Raw genomic sequence first — 19,885 nt, 5'->3', positions numbered from 1 at the left:
ATAATATCTTAACCCTCAAAATCACCGTACCTTGGGGAACAACTGAGCTCTTGGTGACAGTTTAGATAATTTTTACTAAGCTGTTTTAAAAATTTCAAAATGTATATAATCCACCCGTTCTTTCCATAAAGTAGACCAAAAACCTGAAAATCCATAGGGTGATCCGCAACAATATTTGTTTGATTCAGTAGGTCGTAAAAGGCATCATTGTTGTTATTAAATAAAATGTGTTAAAATATGGCTAAAAACCCTCCAAAAAGTTTTCTTGTTTGGTGACCGCTCGGAAAATATTCATAAACATTCTTGAAATGTGCATTAACATTTTCATAAACATTTATGAATAATTTTTCTTGTAAATGTGTATGTACCGGAAACTTTCTGCCTCTTTATTTAACAATAGCGTAATTGGTACTTGCGACTGATTAAAAAAAATTAACTTACTATAACCACGTCCAAACACTGTTCTTGGTAAATTGACCCTCTCTGATTATCATAGAGGTAAAATCTTCGGAAAAAACATTCAATCAATAATAGGTAAGATATAAAAAATCTTCCGCCTCATCCCATCGTATGCATTACTTAATTTCCAAAGTGTATTTAAAGTGCATTCGAGAAAGGGTAGACAATATTTTGTAGGACTCAATGGTTAATTTAGCAAACAATTTGCAGAAAATTGACCCCGGGTTCCACACAAGGGCATTACAGAATACTTCCCTACACGATTCCCAAATAGCCAATACTTTTTTCTAAATACAGATAAAATATAAATCGATTGCTAAATTTTAACCAATCAAGCTTGTTTTACATAGGTATGCAATAAAAATAACAAAGGACATATAAATCTATTAGACTATCGACTTCATACTAGTGATGGGCAAAGTCGATCATTTTGGTGATTCAATCATTTTGACTCGAGTCACATAAATGATTCAATCAATTGATTCAATCATTGATCGAAAAGACTCAAATGAATCATGATTGAAAAGACTCAAAGGAATCAAGATTGAAGGACTCAATCAATGGATGTAATAAATCACTTTGAATAATCGAATAAATACTGCCTCACCTGCGAAGAGCATTGGTAACGCTGATTGCTATCCATATTATCATTTCATACTATTTTGATTGTGAATTCCTAGATGAGTAAATAGATTGCAAAAATGAAGGAAGTAGTGTCATGAAAATATTTGGGAAGGCAAAACTGCCACAGTTTCTTAACACTAATAGAAGATAAGAATAACTTAATTTCTAACTATATAACACAAAATACACCACACCCATGAATCTGATCTGCAAGGTAATTTTATGAACGGCACAATAAAATCTTAACAGCTTTAACTTCTACTTCTTAACGTTCTCCTACAAGAGTCATCTTAATGTTTTCCTTTTACGTGTATTGGTGTTATTAATACTAATAACTGTTGGAAAACATGTAAGAAAAAGATAACACAAGTATTCAGTTCTTTATAACATAGTATTTAATTTTCTCACAACTATTTCTGCCCTGTCGAAAAGAGATCAAGCATCGATCGTTCCAAATTTTTAAATAAACCGGAAACCGGGATGATTGAAATGAAACCGGAAGTCGGAGTGATTGATGATTGATGATCGACTTGTTTAACGAAATGAATCATGAGTCATTTGATTCACCTAGTGATTCAATCTTTTTGATCGAATCGTTCATGATCGACCCATCACTACTTCATACTTCGCAGCAGTACAATATCGGACATAAAATCTAAGGTATCGGTTTCATCAACGAAATAACGTGACTTGAACAAATTGCGAGGCACTAAATGAACACTAACATCGCATTCTCACGAAGTTTTCATAGCAACATAAGTACTATGGTTGAAGTTAGAATGTAGTGGGAACAGATTGCTTTTTGTTAATTATCAATAATAATAACTAATTTTACTGCAACAGCGATAAAATTAATGTAGCACCAAAAATTATGAAACAGAAGTTTCATTTTTATATTTTTAAATTATTCCTACCCCTTTAAAATTAACCCCTCAAAGAAAACTTGCTACTCCAGTATCCAGTAATCTAGTATTTCGATAGATATTCAGTGATTTATCACATCGCATGTATGCGTTTACAAAACCAAAAAAAAAATGCAAATAACTCTCCTCAATAATTGCTTTCCAAGCTCATATTGTAGTTAAATTATCAATTCACCGCTGCGACTATGAAAAAGAAAGTAAAATGAATAATTTGGCACTCTTAATGCTGCGTCAATGTATCCTAGACTTAGGCATTTAAAACAGTTAAATATAACCAACAAATAATTAATTTATGCTACCAAAGGAATTAGGCGCTACGATTATAAATGACGCATTTCCACGAATTTATCTCGGTGTTAATCTTAGAAAGTATATACTTAAAGTACACGAAGGCGAATCAAATACAAATCGGTTGACATTCACACACATTTGTGAAAAAATAATGGAATACGTGGGAATAAACGACAGCAGAGAGACAGACACGAGCGAAAATAACACAATACAGCTACGCAATATTGAACAATGAGATCATGCATTATTGACTAACTCACGCGACAAATTCTCATTAAACCCATGACTTCCGATGCTTACGAATCAAAACACCGGATTTTCTTCCTTCCATTTATTCAAGCGGAAAAAAAACAAATTATTAATGGTCGTCCATAACACCATAACATGGTGATAATCTAACAAAACACCTGTACAGGCATTTTTTCTTCTAATATTTCATTCGTCCATCAGTATGATTAGCTAACACAATGTGATGGCCTATTCCTGGGGGTCACTTGTTAAATAACCACTCAGAGTAACAACTCTTTTTTATTAGTATTTTTCCAGCTGAATGGCCATAATAAGAGTCATCAGCCGGAAAGAAAATATGAAAGGGGCTTGGGAGTGTGTGCATTTTGGATTTCATTGGAAGGGGGTATACTTTAGACCGCATCTTCCAAACACTTTGACAGATTTTGAAACCTCTTGACTCCTTAATAGCTACGGCCTTGTCCATAATTAAATGCAGAAATCCTCCACCTGTTACAACAAATGCGATTTAATCTTTCATCAAATCTGATAGAAGATTCTTCGGCCAACCTTAAATATTAGAGAGAAAAATCAATTGCAGGATTCCGTCGATGAAACAAAAACAGACGAATTAGGTAAGGAAAAAGCGCGTAAAAAATATCAACAACATATGCTATCACTGTGTAACGAAGGAAAGGTACTCTCAAACCAGCTCTGAAAATAGATAGGAGATTTCGCAAAGAAATACGTCATTCATTCCGTCAATGCAATTTCAGTTTCTTTAAACTCATATAAACATTTCAAGATGTAACCGGAGAGAAAGTTAATATGTACCTAGAGATGGGCGGTATCGGAAATGCATGCATTTCGATAATTTTGTCATTTGCATTTCTTATTGGGAACGCATATTCTCAAAATATTATGTATCTTGCAACTAAATTGCATTTGCAAAGTATTCTGTGATTCCAAATACATTTGAAATCAAAATACAATATATGTATCAGTTTCGCACTACCGTTTAATCCCAAGAAATTTCATGGAATCGTGAATACTTGCGGCAGTTCCAGCGACTTTTTTCTTCTCCATTGCAGTTTTATGAATACTTTTAATGTGAATTTCAAATTTTTTGGAAAACTGAGATAAATTCCTGCAAAATACCGTTCTCTCTTCCTCCCATTTATTCAAATGAAAAAATAATTAATTTATGATAGTCTAGAACACCACAACAAGGTTATAATATTACAAAATACCTTTTTTTAGATTTTCATTTCTTCATATCATTTTTTTAAACTTTATATTTTTTCCTTAAACTTCAATAACAAAGTTTTAATTTAAAACATAATACATGAGTTTTGTAATGTATTAGTTACTTCATTTACAATTATTCCAAAAACATTTGAGAGAAATACAATTGAAATGTACATTGCTTCATTTCGGTGTATACCGAACAACAAAGCCACCGTAGCCACCGCCAATGCATTGCTCGCGTGAAATATATTTCTGTCTTTCAACCCGTACATAGTATAAATACTAATGATGTATTTCTTAGAGGTGGCCGACAGCCGAGATTATTTTCGCCATGATGGAAAGGTATAGAAGGAAGGGTGAAGAAGGGTGGTCTGGCGTCGGCAAAGGCCTGCTCTTATCAAAAGACACCATGGGGACTATGGCTTAACGTCCTATTCGACGGACGGAGTGTTGCACTTGAAATGTCCTCCACACATAATTCAAGCAAAGATAGGTCTAAGTCTCTGAAAATTCTCTGCCACCGCCGGGATTTGATCCCGAGCCCACGGGGTGGGAGGCCAACACTCTAGTCAACACATCAACCCGATCCCCAGAATATAAATAAGAAAGATGATTTGGTAGTGTGAGGTTTAGGGTGCCTTCACAGTCCGGCGTTGCATTGACGCCGCGGCTCGCGAGTCAATCAGAGCCCGTCGTTGAGAATTTATGACGTCATGTCGCCAGCTCGCTGTGTCGTCACAGAAAAATCTGATCAGAAAAATTGTGAAAAATCTGAAGAGTTTAAATCAGGGTAGGGGGAGAGGTTGCCAGGTCAGAAAGGGAAACGCCCGCATCACGTGTAAACAAAAGGTTTTCGTGAAGAAAGGAGTCCCCCAGGTGAGGTCGTTTTTAAAGTAGGGAGTGCTACCCTCTACAATGAATTCAATTAAAACTTCTCTCACGTTTGGGCCTTCTAGCAATGCATTTGCATGTACACTGTCTTTACTCCTTTACAAGTGTGCGAAAACTATTAAAATAATAATAATTTAAAACTTTAGATAAAATTTGGGGGGGTCATAATCCTTGCCCACCTTCCTCCCCCACCCCCCACCTAAATACACCCCTGGTACCTAAAATACATACTGGTTGCAAGATTTTGAGATATGCAAGGAAAACCATTTTCAAACTGGACGATTCGCAAAGGCTAACCTTCGCATTTTCACTAAAAGGTAAGCACTGTTATATAATTTAAATTTGTGTGGTGGCATCAATCTCTTACGCTAACGGAAACTATTTATGCATAAATATGTCTCGAATTTAATTTCTTTACCTCATTCTCCGAAAAAATTGCTTGTGCCAAGACAATAAATAGAGCACACACTTTTATCAACGGATTTCAGGCATACTCGTCAAACATGCGCATTCTGAAATTTCGGAACCCTCATAGGAGGGATGACGCAATCAGTGAATACAGAGGTGGACAGGATAAACATCTATCTCCCTCCGCCCGGTCTTATAGGATTGAGATAGCACCGTCAGCCGAAAGTGAGGACTCATAGTAAGGTAAATAAAAGGCTCTACTGACAAGGAGACATCGCCAAAGTGATGTTCGGGATCTGCATGCGGATGTTATTATCTGAAACTATATAGGTAAGGTAGAAAAGGTGTCAAGGCTTTCTTCAACATAGGCCCGGATTCGAGAGATATTCGCTTGTAAATATTTCGCGCAGCATGATCCCCCTTGAGCAATCGCTACCTCTTAACTATGGCCGCGTTTTTCCCTCTTCTAATTTTTGGAATCATTATTACATTTTATCCCCATTCGTTTTATTTAGTTACTTCGCGATTTTTAAAATTTAATATCAATTTATGGATTTCAAATGAAACTCCGAATTTTGCCTTACCACGGCGATTACTCAAGGAATGTCATGTTGCATGAAGTCTTCACAAGCGAATATCTATCGAACCCGGACCTATGTGGAAGAAAGCTGTGACATTTTTTTCTACCTTACCTATATAGTTTCAGAAAATAACATCAGTATCCAGATCCTGAACATCACTTTGGCGACGTCTCCTTGTGAGTACAATCCATTCGTGCGAAATATATCGGCGCCCGCCAAATTGCGAACTTCTGACAATACTGCTCAACTGTTTTCAATTCCAAATATTTAAGTCATCCAATATAGCTCTATCCCATTGCTCATGCTATGAACTAGCATTATTGATGAGAAACAATTTGAAAAATCGGTGAAATCGAATTTTTTTTCTCAACGGTTAAGAATTTTTGATGACGAATCGTGGGATTGTAGTAGAATCTCGTAAAAATCGTTCCATTATTATTGTTAATAAATTGTTACAAGTAGGCCATTGGCCTGGTGGTAACATGTACAACATATGATGCAAAAACAATAGAAAACATTACAAGAAGCCCTTGGTCCCTATTTCTTCAACCGCTTTTTAAAACTATGTAAATTTTTCGGGAAGGGCTCAAATAGTTTTGCTGGTAGGTCGTTCCATTCCCTTATGGTCCTATTCAAGAAGGAGAACTGCTTCGCATTTGTCCTTTGTGATCGGCACTTTATCTTGAACTGGTGATCATTTTTTCCAACAAAGCTGGGTTTTGAAATGTCCTTTCCAAATTCTTTCCATGCTTTTTCCCCACTCATTATTCTAAACATGCCACATAGCCTGCTTCTTTTCCTCCTCTCTTGTAAACTCTTCCACCTTAGAACTCTGAGCATTTCTGAAACACTTTTCGTTTTTTTTATGCTTTCCCAACACGTACCTAGCAGCTTTTTGCTCTGCACCTTCTCCAATTTTTTTACCTCTTCTTTAAAATGTTGGTCCCAGACAAGAGATGCGTACTCTAATGTTGGTCGTACTAGGGTTGTATAGGCCATTTCTTTGGTGGCCCTGGCGCTTCCTCTGAGGTTTCTCATCACATTCTTTTACACCCCAGATATATTATACTATTTCACTTTCATCTAAATCTACATACTACCCCGCAAGCCATTGCTATATCCTACAAAATATATAAGAAAATGATAAGAATAGCATACATGCAAGAAAATAAAATATACCTCTTTACATTGGGTGGGTATCCTTTCATCTAGGAACAACACTTTTTATGCTACAGTAGTGGAAGCTCGCGCCGCCCCAATTATGGCGCGATTTTCTCTCTTTTTCTATCCTAGCCCTGAATAGAATTAGTATTCCTCATCACCTAGAGATTTTTTTAAAGCTTTCTTAAGTCCAGCCCAATCAGAAAGGCAAGGAGCTAATGTCTTTCGACTTGCATGCCTCGGTTCTGGATCCCGCCAGGTCGAAATACTCTCTATTCTACTCCATATTACTCTTTCAAAGTACTGAACGAAGAGGTTTAAGGAGATGTTTGCCAAAATAATTAGTGCATTTTAAAACAGGAAATACACTACAGGAAAAATTAAAAGATGGAAGAGAGGGAATTGGCACTCTTCTACGACTGAATACTTCTGACAGTTATTGCGGATTAATAACAATTTTAATGTCAGGAAGCATGGGCGGATCCAGGATTTCTTTCTGGGAGGGGCACAAGCAAGGCCGTATCCAGGATTTTGTTCTGGGTGGGGCACAAGGATATCTCGTCATACAAACGAACGAAATGACAATGGGACCGTATTAAAAATCTAGCATATTTTTAAGGGTCTCGGGGGGGGCACGTGCCCCCGTGCCCCCCCCTGGATCCGCCTATGGCGGGAAGTCATAAAGGAAAATGTGGAAAAAATAACTGGAACCAGGGAATCTAAAATATTGCACCTCTAACAGCATTCGAACTTGCCTCCCAAGTCTAACTAGTACTCTAGCCACCACCATTTACGAAAAATTTAAATATTGAAATATGGCTAAGAAAAAGGATCGCTAACTGCATTTTAACTTTTACAACAAAAAATTATTTATATTTATACATATTTTTAAACAACTTACATGCTAAAACAGACATTAGCACACGTGAGAGGCGAAATTCGAACGGGTAACGAAAAGAAATGCTGCGCTCATATTCCAGGCAAAGAAAGATAAACATTGAATTTACAGCTGAAGCAATCTAAACGCTGAGTTATCCAGGCGACACTATCAGGCCAAAATGACTCATAAGGACACTCTCGACACTTTCCCAGTCGTAAAACGCAGCTTGCCTGTAATTTCCGAGGGGAAAAGGGAAATTCGGATCTTAAATTTTCAAATTTAACAATCTTCCAAGAATATCTACGCTGATACGGTCACAGATTTCTTTAATTTTTAAAGTTAGCAAGCTCTGATATATTCGGCGAAATCGCAATTTTTTCATAACAATAAAGAGTTCTTAATGGTTAATCTTGGGAGTGCAATATAATACCATAATTTTGTTCCATTAAATTCCCAGGTATATTATTCTATTTAACTTTTCCTTAAATCTGCAAGCCGCCTCAATTGGCGATTGGCAGGAGTGTTCGAACACCCGCTTTTAGCAAAAAAAAAATATTATTCAGTCATGTTAAAGGGGGAAAGATGCAAAATCTCTAATTTGGCATGCGAAGATTAAATGAGGCTCTGTCTTTTCCAGTACTTTATTTAATTAATACATGAATTAACTAGCGCAAGCAGACCAGGCCCTAATACAGACCATGGCCAGTACGAATTATAATGCGCAAGGTCATTCGCCTAATCATGCGAAACAAATTCAAACGACGTGAAAGCAAGACAACTGCAAAACTTATGGCACATAACAGGGGTCCTAACAAGAAAGCTACTATTTTAAAAGATGGGGTAAATCATTCCAAGGAATCATAATCTTTCATAGTTAATTTTTGCGGCTCCTGCTATCGTTTCAAAAATGCCTATTTACCTTAGGAATTGCAGTTAATTGAGTAAGTTTAATATTACGAATCGCTCTGAACTGAATTGTTAGAATAAATATATTGGTCAATACTTTACCAACTGTCTCAAATACTTTGGGACAATTTTAACTTGGCTGAATTAGGTCCGAGCGTAAATACGGCGGATACGTAATTTCCGGAATAAGATTCGAAAGGTTAATGATTCCAAGTTCCTTAGTATTCTTTTAAACCAAGAAGGAGTGTTTCCGTAACTCAACTGTTTCCAATGATAGGTAGTATTTGGATTTTTTTCAAATATATTTCAGCAATAAGCACTAAAAGTTTTCATGTAGGCGTTCGCGGAGATTTTGACCGTAGACAGTGAGACTACCGGGTTTTCCGTTAAAAGAGGTTTGTATGTCCGCAACGCGTTTCCATACGGCTACACGGATTGCGCCCAAAGTTAGTACATAGGTGCATCACATGATCCCAAACCCAGTGATTCTACTTTTGCTGGCGTCCGACGCGTCCTATGCGTCATTTTCTCGTTAATACTTGTTACGTTACGTCATACAACTGTCGTGGTTGGACATCCTTATTTTTTTTAACAGAAAACCCTAATTGAAATATCGGAAATTGAACAATCGGAAAAGTTATGGTTTCACTCATGGTCACCATAATTATAAATTTCACTGCACGAAATCCAGTTTTTTTATATGATTGTGCTGGAATTACGTAATTATAAGGTGCAGGCGCGTTAAAGCTATCGAGATACACCATGATTACCACAATCATTAATCAAAGTTAATAATATAAAAATTTTGTGACGCATAAGTCTGTATTTAGTGTGCTGTTTGTGTTTTCAGAAACTTATACTCAAAAATGTTGAACATTGATTAAAACATTTTTCATATAAACATTGGTGGCAGAGTTTTTTTTTCTATTATCTATTGTTTTGTATTTTTTTCATTTTTATTGATATTATTACTTTTTTGTATATTACAAATAGCAGAGTTCATCCTTTTGCGTACGTTTTTCGTTATCTTCACTCGCTCAAAAGGAAAACATCCCTCAAATAGCACAACTCTTCTCTATCATACTTCTCGGTTATAACCTTTTGACTGTGGTATGAGTTCATCGGACATTTTTAGTCAACACACGTACGAACGCACACCCCGATCAATGTAGTTCCCGTGTAGGGTATAAGTTGATCCCGTGTGCGTTTTACGGGAATTATTTTTTTCCATTGTTAGCTATTCAGCGTGCCTGGAAATCTTACTATGTGAACATGAAGTTCTAAGTTTCCCACTTCTCTGAGTACTACCTTTCCCGAGAAAATACGGGTGGTCTGCTAGTGATATTATGATTCCGGGAAACATTCTACGGAAAAATAGATAAAAACGAGGAAGGAAACCCGGAATACTCACTGCCTACAATTAGTACCCACAGACTACCAACACTCCCTGCAAGTGTCCTGCATGCATTGCTCAACAAATCGTCATGATGTGGTGATACGAAAATATCGCGTGTCGAAGCAAACCAATTGCAATCCACTGAATTGCGCGAGGAAAAAAGATTAGGATTTGACCAGAGATAAGTCGCCATTTTCGACGGCATTCAACCGTGAAGGGATCATAGACGCAATTCAGGGTAGATAATCTTCCTCCAGTCATCACTTTTATCCTCTCAGATTTTCACTTTTTCATTTAACCTCGACAAAGCGATATGAGAGTTCTGAATGACCATAAATCAAAGAATACAAGACTGATTAAACATGCATGTTGTAAAAACAGTTAACAAATATAACCAACTCTGCAATGAAACGGTCAGAGGGATATCATAAATATTTCGAGTGACTTATTAGCGAAATTTTGAATGATCATATTGATATCAGTTGTAATAAGTTCACATTGTTTGAAACCGTTTCACTTGCTTGAATACGTGACCACATAATGACCACATTCATGAAATTAAGTTCAGGATATTGTGAAATTCTCGTTCTGAAATTATATAAAACAAAAATACATAGATATGGATGGAATATATAAAAATATATATTTTTATGAACGCGTGGGTAAAACCTCCAATTCGATAAATTTAAGCTTTAGCCATTTTATAATGTACTCGTAAAATCCCCGGGAAACCTAATGGTGATGATGATTTCCGGTTTGATGCAAAAGTTGAATTTTCTTCCCCTTCTTTGAAAAAAGTACTCTTCAACTCCATGGTAAAGAAGGAAGTGAAATCTAGTTAATTTTTAAAATTGAAAATCCTAATTGAAAGAATAATCTGAAAAATCTTGGTCTTACTTATCAACACCATAATTAAAAAATTTCACTGCGCCAAATCCAATTTTTTCGCTATGATTGTGCTGGAATTACGTCATTAAATGGCGCGCCGCAAGCGCGTTAAAATTATCGCGATAAACCGTGATTACCACAATCATTAACCAAAGTTAACAATATAAATATTTTGTGGCGCATTTGTCAGTATTATGGGAATAGTGTGCTGTTTGTATTTTCACCGACTTATACTCTAATATTTTCAACATTGATTAAAACATTTTTCATGCAAATATTGATAGCAAAATAGTTTTTTCTATTCTATATTGTTTTGTATTTATTTCAAATGTAATCGTATTATTACTTTTCCGTACATTGTAATTACCAGATTTCGACATTTTGCGTTCATTTTTTGTTTTATTTTCTTGTTTTTTTTAAGAAATCATTCATTGAACAATATGTTTATTAAAAATTTGAAAAAATAACACTATTAGAAGAAGAAAATATTTCAGGTCGATTAATACTCAAAATGAGTAAAACCAACCGACCCATTTTTCTGAGTAAACGTAATTGTGAATGACCGACGTGAGTGATTTTCGACAAATTCTATGCCAAAGCTTTGTATTCAGCAGTCTCTGGAATCCTCAGCCTTATCCAGGAACTACAATCACTAAATTAGACAGCCACAATTCTAATGACGCAAACTCATCAACAATCGCGTCCACATAGCACGATAAGATACGAATGATGATTCGTCAAGTACCTCGAACTCACTTCATACCATCCTCTACACGTGTGACGTTCGCGCGACTCACTCACATTCCATGAAACAAAAGACGTCCAAAAACAAAAGACGAGGGATGGCAAGTGAAACGAAACGAAAATTTTTCGTTTCGACCCGGAGCGAAACGAAAATAAGAGGCCTAGGTTTAGTCACGTTCCCGCACGAAACTATAAATCACCAATGAGTTTAGTTTCGACCCGGGACGAAACTTTACTCTCGGGAACGAAACTAAATTAATCGAAACTCCGCTGCTCATGTGAAATATAGTACCATGTATAATATAGTACCATGAGCCTCGGTATAATTGCCATGAGAATTAAGGAACCTGGATAGCGTAGTGGTCTGCGCAGTGGCCCGGAAAGCCAAAGGTCCGTGGTTCGATTCCCGGTCCAGGGGAATTTTTTCTCATGGCAATTCTTGTATATTCCGCTGCTCATAGTTAAGTTTCGATCCCAGTAGTTTAGTGGAGGAGGAAAAGAGGGAATAGTTTCGACCCATTTCATGACAGAATGTAGAGGTTATAAAGCATTTAGCCTCGTTATATTGCGATTGAATACTCCGTTGCGCATTATGAGTGGAAAAGTGCCCCATGCATATAGAGGAGGTTCGGCAAACCTCTACTCCACTGATGCATACTTCGTACTCTGTGTGTGAGTCGAAACAACTGTTCGAAGGTGAAGGACGTGGTCCCTCCAGTGCGAAACATATCATAATCTCTGTTTCGTTTCGTCTCAGAGGTTTAGTTTAGACTTCAATATCGTTTCGACCCTGAGTTTAGATCCCCGAGTTTTTTCTTTTTCGTTCCGTTTCTACATTTCGCTCCCCGGGACGAAACTATTAAAATTTTATTGGTTTTCACTTTCGTTTAGTTACGATTACCATTCCTGCCACATACTACTAAGACCACGAATACTACAAAATAGGATTCGCAAGTAAGCCCCTAAGGACCGTATTTATAGCCGTTTCCATGGAATGCTTCCAGACGTCTTCTCGACATCGGTGTGGTCACCCACCGCTTATTAAAATGGGCTTACAGAAAGTAAACGGACGGACAAAGTGATCCAAGTTTCACGGAGAAATCAGGTATAATTCGGGGTGTTAACCGAAATTTATATGCATGATGATGTGATCTATCAAATTCATGACTTTTCAATACTATTCCTCATAATCGCAAACATTACTATGCAAAATATTGGGGGGGAAAGTGGATCGCATTGCACTCATCACCGCGCCGCGGGCATTTTTGAAAGCCGATTAAAATGCGACCGAAGTGGCAACAGAAATCACCCTCCTATGGGGAGGAATTGGGCCTCCTCTATGCAGTTCCCATGACAATGGCCATCGCAGCACTCCCCATCTCACTATCATGCATTCAACCAGCGGAGTAGGTCGTTTTGATGGCCCTTCAAAATGGAATCATCCCATGACTAATTCTTTTACCTGCAAACAGAAAAGAACTGAATAATGTCCTCCTTGGGATCGCGCCACTGTCCTAGAGAAAAAAAATTGACGCTGTTTACAACAGTGCAATTTTTTAACTGACCGACAAGCAGTGCCAACCTGACTGTGGAATAGCCAGGTTGGCTCTGCTGCGCTCCCGGACGTTCCCTCGTCACCTACGTTGTGGCGCTGTGATGGTGTAGCAACTGTTGTTGGTTGCAAGTTTAAGTTTTGCAAAGGAGAACCACAGCAGTGAGAAAACGGGAATTAATTGTGGCTTGCTACTATTAGTCTCCCGTTTTGTGGGAAGGCTGTTTTTGGTACGTTTTTTGGCCGCAACTTGTGAGCAGAGATTCTGTGTCGAACGCACCAAACCCCATCCCTGTAGCACTTAGTACGACTGAGATGAATCCTAAAGTGTAATTGAGCAAAATTAAGACTGACTGACTCGCAATAAACTAAGTATAAATAAATTAACTTGAAATTATACTCCCGTTTGACTGCAATGAGATCGGCTTTTTTTCGTCTTCAGTTATTCACGCATTAGCAAGTGTTGGAATAATTTGCTGTTTAAAACGATGCTACTTCCTCAGCTACCTTTCATGCAAAATAGAGCATGAATTAATTTATCGAGTAAAATTTTCGAAGTTCCTCAGGAGAAAAAGCATTTGCCTTGAGCGGAATATATGATTATCCCTCTCTGGAATATTTCCACTTTCCATTCACTTGTGGCTGACTCAGCAAAGGTAAGCCGCTAGATAGTCAGCGGATATTTCTTTGACTAGAATTAAAACCTACTTTGAAGAGTCCGACTTATCCGCCAAACTTCAATTTACATGCATCAACTGTGAACCGCATCAAAATGAAAAATATGACGGTCCTTCGGTACTACACGATGTAACTTAATACTTCTTTGGCATAACTTGGGAAAACTTATTTCGCATATGAATTATTTTCTCATTTTCTGAATTATGTAATGAAATGCTGTCTTCTAAATGATTTATCAGAATAAGTTGCCATAAATTTCAATATTGTAAAAATTCTCAATAGTATGAGTTTATTAATAATGATTTTGCAATAAAAGATGACGCATTTTCTCAATTTTCTAAAGAACAAAAGGCTCAAAAAGTCAATTTCCGCAAAATAATAAATCACAATCAGTTTTGAATATTTTCAAACTCAAAATCTGTATACCTATATCTAATAAACATTGATTTTGTGATAAAATACGATGCACGTAGCATAAAAAACATGATTTGTATATTTAGCATATTAATTTATGAGCAGGCAGCAGCCAAGGAAACGACAAGAGGAGAATATATGGGTTGCAAATCGTATTTTCCATTTAAAAGTCAATTTTTTGCTATTGATTTTATTTTTTATTAATATATTCACTCACTTCCACTACAAAAACAATATTTAAAAAAATATAAATAAAACCTATGTATTTTCCTCATTTCTTCTCTCTCTGTTCGCTCATACAAAGTATATAGTACGAGCGTGACGATAGAAGATGTGTCGGATCAGCCTATTTGTAACCCATGAATAGCATAATTCTGGAGCACAAGTGACTTTTTGTTTTCAACAGAGTTAGGTAGAGAAATTAGGTAAATGAAACAAAAGAGATAAACTAGGTATATAGCAGTGCATTCGATTTTCCACTCGATGTCAGCACAGAACAGAGACTAACTCGTATTCCTTGGCAACCAAGTTTTTGCATGCTTCTTCAGTCTATGCTGGTACCTAACCCTGCTTGGAAAAAAATCACTTGTATCCCTTGGCTTCCCATTATTATTTTAACCCCTTTCACCTCGATTAATTTTCTGAATATCGTGCTCCTATTCTCCAGTTATTTTTTCTGCGGTTCTTTTTCAAATGATAGGTAATCAAATGATATTTTGTAATTCGTAATCAACGTAGAATCGTGAAATAAAATGTGATTATTAAACGTAGAGAACACAGCTATCGCTACTCGAATAAAATCCTTCCAATGCATCATGTTTCATGAAATATGAATTATTTATTGTTCCTCAAAATAGTGCTAAACTTACGAATAACCGATGACGTGATACACTCGTCATTGCGCGGTTTGGCATCGCAAATTCATGACGAGCTAGACTCGTCATTACAGCGCAAGGGGTTGACATAGCTACCTATCGCACCGAAAGACGTATTGAATTCAATAAATTCCACGGAGGATTCGTCAAAACAATATCGTCTCCGTGGCCGTATCGTCATGATCATAGGGGAATGATGAAAATAACCGTACTCACTCATAAGATGACGACCCCATTACGCGCTCCTTCAATATCGGTCAAGTGGAGAAGAAGAAGAAGCACCAACAAGATTAATCCAGTGGCCTGAGGAAAGCCGCGTCTCCGCAGTGGCTGTGGCAAAACTATCCGTCTTTGTTGTTATTTGCGAGGAGGATTTCCTGGTCCCTGTTACCGTCGACAGCTCCAAACCAGGACTGAATGTTTCATCAACACCGGTCGGCTTGATCCCAACCCCTCTCCTGTCTCCCCCTCCCCTTCCTTTCACCCCCTCCTCCCTTATCCTTCCAACATCACCGATTCGCGAACGCCTTCCTCCACCTTTCCGCCTTAAGACACTTTTCCCGATGGGGAAAGGGAAGGAGCCGCCCCGCCAACACAACAACAACGTGCGTGGCGAGGTCGGATGACCATCGGCGAAGAGTCAAGAAGGTCGCGGAGCGAGGGAGTGGATTTAATAATGGCAGGAGAAGAGAAAGGAAGTCGACCGACACTTCAAATCCTTCGTGCACGCTCGCGAGTATGTACTATTTTCTCGTGACAGGTTTCATTGAGACGGCGGGCGTGGGTCAAGATAAAAGCTATTTGACGTTCTTCTTTTTAAGGCCGCATTACGCGAGGCATTTGACTGCGCTCGTAAAGCGGCGTGATTCGTGAAAAACTGCCACTAGAGTTCATTTAAAATATCTTTGCGACAGAGAGTTAGGCCCAAGGAGGTTGCAAATATCTGGAGGGGGCACCACTGGTTTCGAGCGTGGAGCGAAGTGGGCCGGAATGGGGGTGCTTGGGTAGGACAAGCCACGCCCACTTTGACCAAAACATTGACAATCCCATGACGATCAATGCTTTCTATTTGGTGAAATTTTTTAACATAACTCGTTAATACATTAAAATAACCTATGGAACGCACAATGTAAACATTTTTTCTTACTTCATTGGTAGTCTTCGCGAAGTTATGACTCAAATATCTTTTCCCAGGGAAAAAAATATTATCAATCACCACGGTTACGTTCTTGAACTCTCTCAACGGAAATCTAACAATTAAAATAATACAGTATTTTTTAAGGATATTCCCACTGGTAAGGTGGCTAACAGACACAGTCTTTATATGTTAAAAGAAGTATCGCGAATGATGGAAAAAATCCAATAACAATCACGGGCGATATACTTGTGATTGTAGTAGCATTTTTCACTTATTATAGTGTATTTTCAGAACACAACTTAGCCACATCAAATATTAGTAGGAGATTAAGTCCAAATATTTTTAAACCAAGATGGCGGAACTTTGACTATGTTAAAGACTCGGAAACAGCGCCTCCAAATATTTACAACCTCCTTGGGTAGATATTACAACCTCCTCATAGGCCCAAGTTTTTGGAGGGATGTGAGGACACGTGACTTCCTGAAAAACAAACAAAATGCAACAGGCGGAGCCAAGTTTCCGAGAAAATGAGTCGTTTCAGACCTCCGAGGTTAGCGGTGTTGCCAAGTGGGAACAGGGTTTTTAAGACAGCTCCTTCGTTTCTATTTATTGACAAACTCTTTGGAGGAAACATGGCAACGCCCGCCTCTCTCTCCCCATCCCACAACCCAAGTGTCGCCCACCGATAACCGCGACGCTGCTCGAAAGATTACGAACATGCACGATTGGGCCAGTCGCAAAGATGTTCGAAAACGATCATAGCGTGCAGAAAGCGTGTCGAATTCCCAGCGCGGATTACGGTGATACCTGTTCGACTCTGAAGGCTACGCGCTAGGTTTAAATTTATTGAGCATTTAAGGACAGACATCTTTCAAAGCGACTCGAGGAACATCATTGTTGGGCCGCACAATATCCAACATGTAATGTATGATGTTGATTTTATCGATTGCATAAAATATTGTCCCCTGGATTATGACGATACCGCCAGGGAGACAATATTTATTGTCGCAGGAATTCCTCTATGACATTTATTGATGTTAATACTTCTTTAGACGCGTTAATCGATATTAACATTATTAAATAAAATAATAAGAGTGAAATTTTCCCCAGTGGATAGGTGTAAGAATTCTTTTTTCCTCCGAAAAATCAAGATCTCCAATGAATGCCAGATCGTACTCAGACACTCAAATTTCAGACAACATGCGCCTAGTTCTTTTAATAAGCTCGAATAGGTTACCTATTATTGTCCTGATACCTCTCACCACACGCCTATTGAGGCGGCTTCAGGGGGAACTATGTGTTGTCAAATGTACACACCAATACATGAACTGACAATTGATACTGTTCCCATACTCTAGCAATACTGAGAGAAATTAGTATAGGGCCGTTTTATCGGCTGCAGTCAATATGTGTGAGCGTCCATTACTGTATTCGTTCGCATTCGCCAGCGAATTAACGCATTCGTCTGCGCAATGATTATTGTGCCCAAGATTGAGAAATGAATCCAGTGCTAACGTGCGCAATGACGTGCCCCGTGTAAAACGGCCTTTATTACAACGCGCAATTTCCACCACGACCCAACACATGGAATGTACAAAAAAAATTCAGGTTGAAAGAATTTTTTGAAGGTGATGTCCCGCACTCTGCTTCCACCTTCCGATAAAATCCCAATTCACTCTGCCATGATTTCATATCTTTGCGCATGCTGTGTGCGAGGTGTATGCGGCCAATTTGGCAACTTCTAGTTCCAATACTGCCTTTTTTCGAAATTTCACCGCATAGGTACATGTAAATGGCCCGCGAATAATCATGTGGTCCTTCTAACCGTGCACTCCGAAAAATCGTGTTTCTTCTTATTTTCTTTCACATTTTCCCATTGAGAGGTCAACATGTCCATGAATTCCCGGTTCTAAGTTTCCCCTTCTATGGGTACCATCCTTCCCGAACAATGCCGGGTGGCCGGCTAGTTACTAATAATATTCATCAGCACCCATCGATTAGGATAGAAAGAGGCAAATATTTCGCATTTTGGACAATTTTGCGTCACAAAATATATTTCCGTCCATTGATGACGCTAGGTTACCAACTTCTAATTATTATCTATCCAAAGTATAAATCAAGTCACTTACCCTTTCCCTTCATGTATCACCCAAAAGTAACAGCAGTACGTAATGATTACGTGAAAGGCGCTCTAGAAATTATAAATTAACGACTAGTTTGTCCATATCGGTCTCACGGCAAAAAACAGATTTTGGCATTCGAGAAATGACTTCAACTCGATGTTAATTCTTCCGGCCTGACAATTTCTTCGCCGAACAACAGAATGGGTACATAAATTTGAAATCAAAATCCTGAAAACGATTTCAATTCCGTGCTCATAATCTAATGAAGCCATTTATTGGTGTAGATATAATTTTATATTATACATACAATATTTATGATGCATCAATGTCAATACACACATGTAGCCTATAAAAATAGCATTGTAGTTATAAACTCCCTTCACTAGGTAGGTATACATTAACCAAATTACAATATAGTGCAATTTTTACAATATAACATGGTCAAATGTGTTATTAAATTACATATAAATCTTATAAATATTTACAAGTAAGTCCTCCAGAGCCACTGGCTCGTAGGAGGTGCATGTATAGATATAGTTCAAAATAATAAAACTAAATGGTATACAAGTTATCAGTTAAATATAAATACAGAATAAAAGCTATCCAATTCGTTGAGCTTTAGTTGTTTACAAATAACAGCTTCTTACAATTTCTTTTTAAATCCGCAATGTAGTTATATTTAGTCTTCTAACATTTGCATAGTTGAGTAATTTCGTTATAGTTACTCTTAGCATTCTGTCTCCATGATTTGTGTATTTTTCCAATCTATATTATTTGAAAAAATAATCAATAAGATTCACCGAAAATTGAGGCCCCAAGTACGAATGAAAAAGTTCACCACTGTGCGCCATCCGAAATCTCACTCAACGGTTGGACAAAACAAATCGTTTCGGATTGGGAAAGCTCTGCTTCGGGAAGACCGAGATGATGAAAACAACTTGGTCCGCTGCAGTATCTTTTTATCCCCAAATAATAAAGGAGCAAGTTACGTAAGCTGTTGTCATATGAAACGTATCCTTGTATCTGTGTGCTCGAGGCACCGACCGCAAGAAGAGTCCAGACTCTTGAGGTTGGGAGGAAAAAGCGGCAGTGATTTTTTTCATAAGGGGGTTGCTCGAATCGACGGATAGTCACGCAATGAGACATAGGCCTCGTTATTTCGAGGCGACACGGATGACTAATGGTGATAAAACGAAGAGGAATTGATGGATCGAGCAGCATGCACTAAGGAAGTTGCGCCGACACAATACTATCAACATCAAAAACAAATTTGTACCCGAAACTTTGACAACTCGAAATTATTATTAGAGTATTCTACCGATTAAGGTAGGTTTGCATGGAGTACTAAAGAAGTGATCTGGGAGCCTTCCTTTCCTTCCATTACCGCCTTCTTCAATTCACTATAAAGCCTACTCCCCTTCAATCTATCCAAAAATCCTACTCTTTTCCTTCCCCTCCTTCGTTTCCCTAACATTCT

The 19,885-nt window shown here is 37.9% G+C and overlaps 1 protein-coding gene across 1 annotated transcript in view; it reads right to left on the bottom strand.

Moving 5' to 3' along the window:
• Positions 1–15,568, bottom strand: part of LOC124164195 (purine nucleoside phosphorylase) — a 71,685-nt gene extending 56,117 nt beyond the window's left edge. Inside the window, exon 1 of the mRNA XM_046541412.1 lies at positions 15,364–15,568. Coding sequence (XP_046397368.1) covers positions 15,364–15,383 — 20 coding nt within the window. The 5' untranslated portion in view covers positions 15,384–15,568. The remainder of the gene's footprint in view (positions 1–15,363) is intronic.
• Positions 15,569–19,885: the final 4,317 nt, after the last annotated feature.

Source organism: Ischnura elegans, chromosome 8 (genome assembly GCF_921293095.1).
Source record: "Ischnura elegans chromosome 8, ioIscEleg1.1, whole genome shotgun sequence".
Taxonomy (NCBI): domain Eukaryota; kingdom Metazoa; phylum Arthropoda; class Insecta; order Odonata; family Coenagrionidae; genus Ischnura; species Ischnura elegans.
This window is presented reverse-complemented; position numbering and strand designations above follow the sequence as displayed.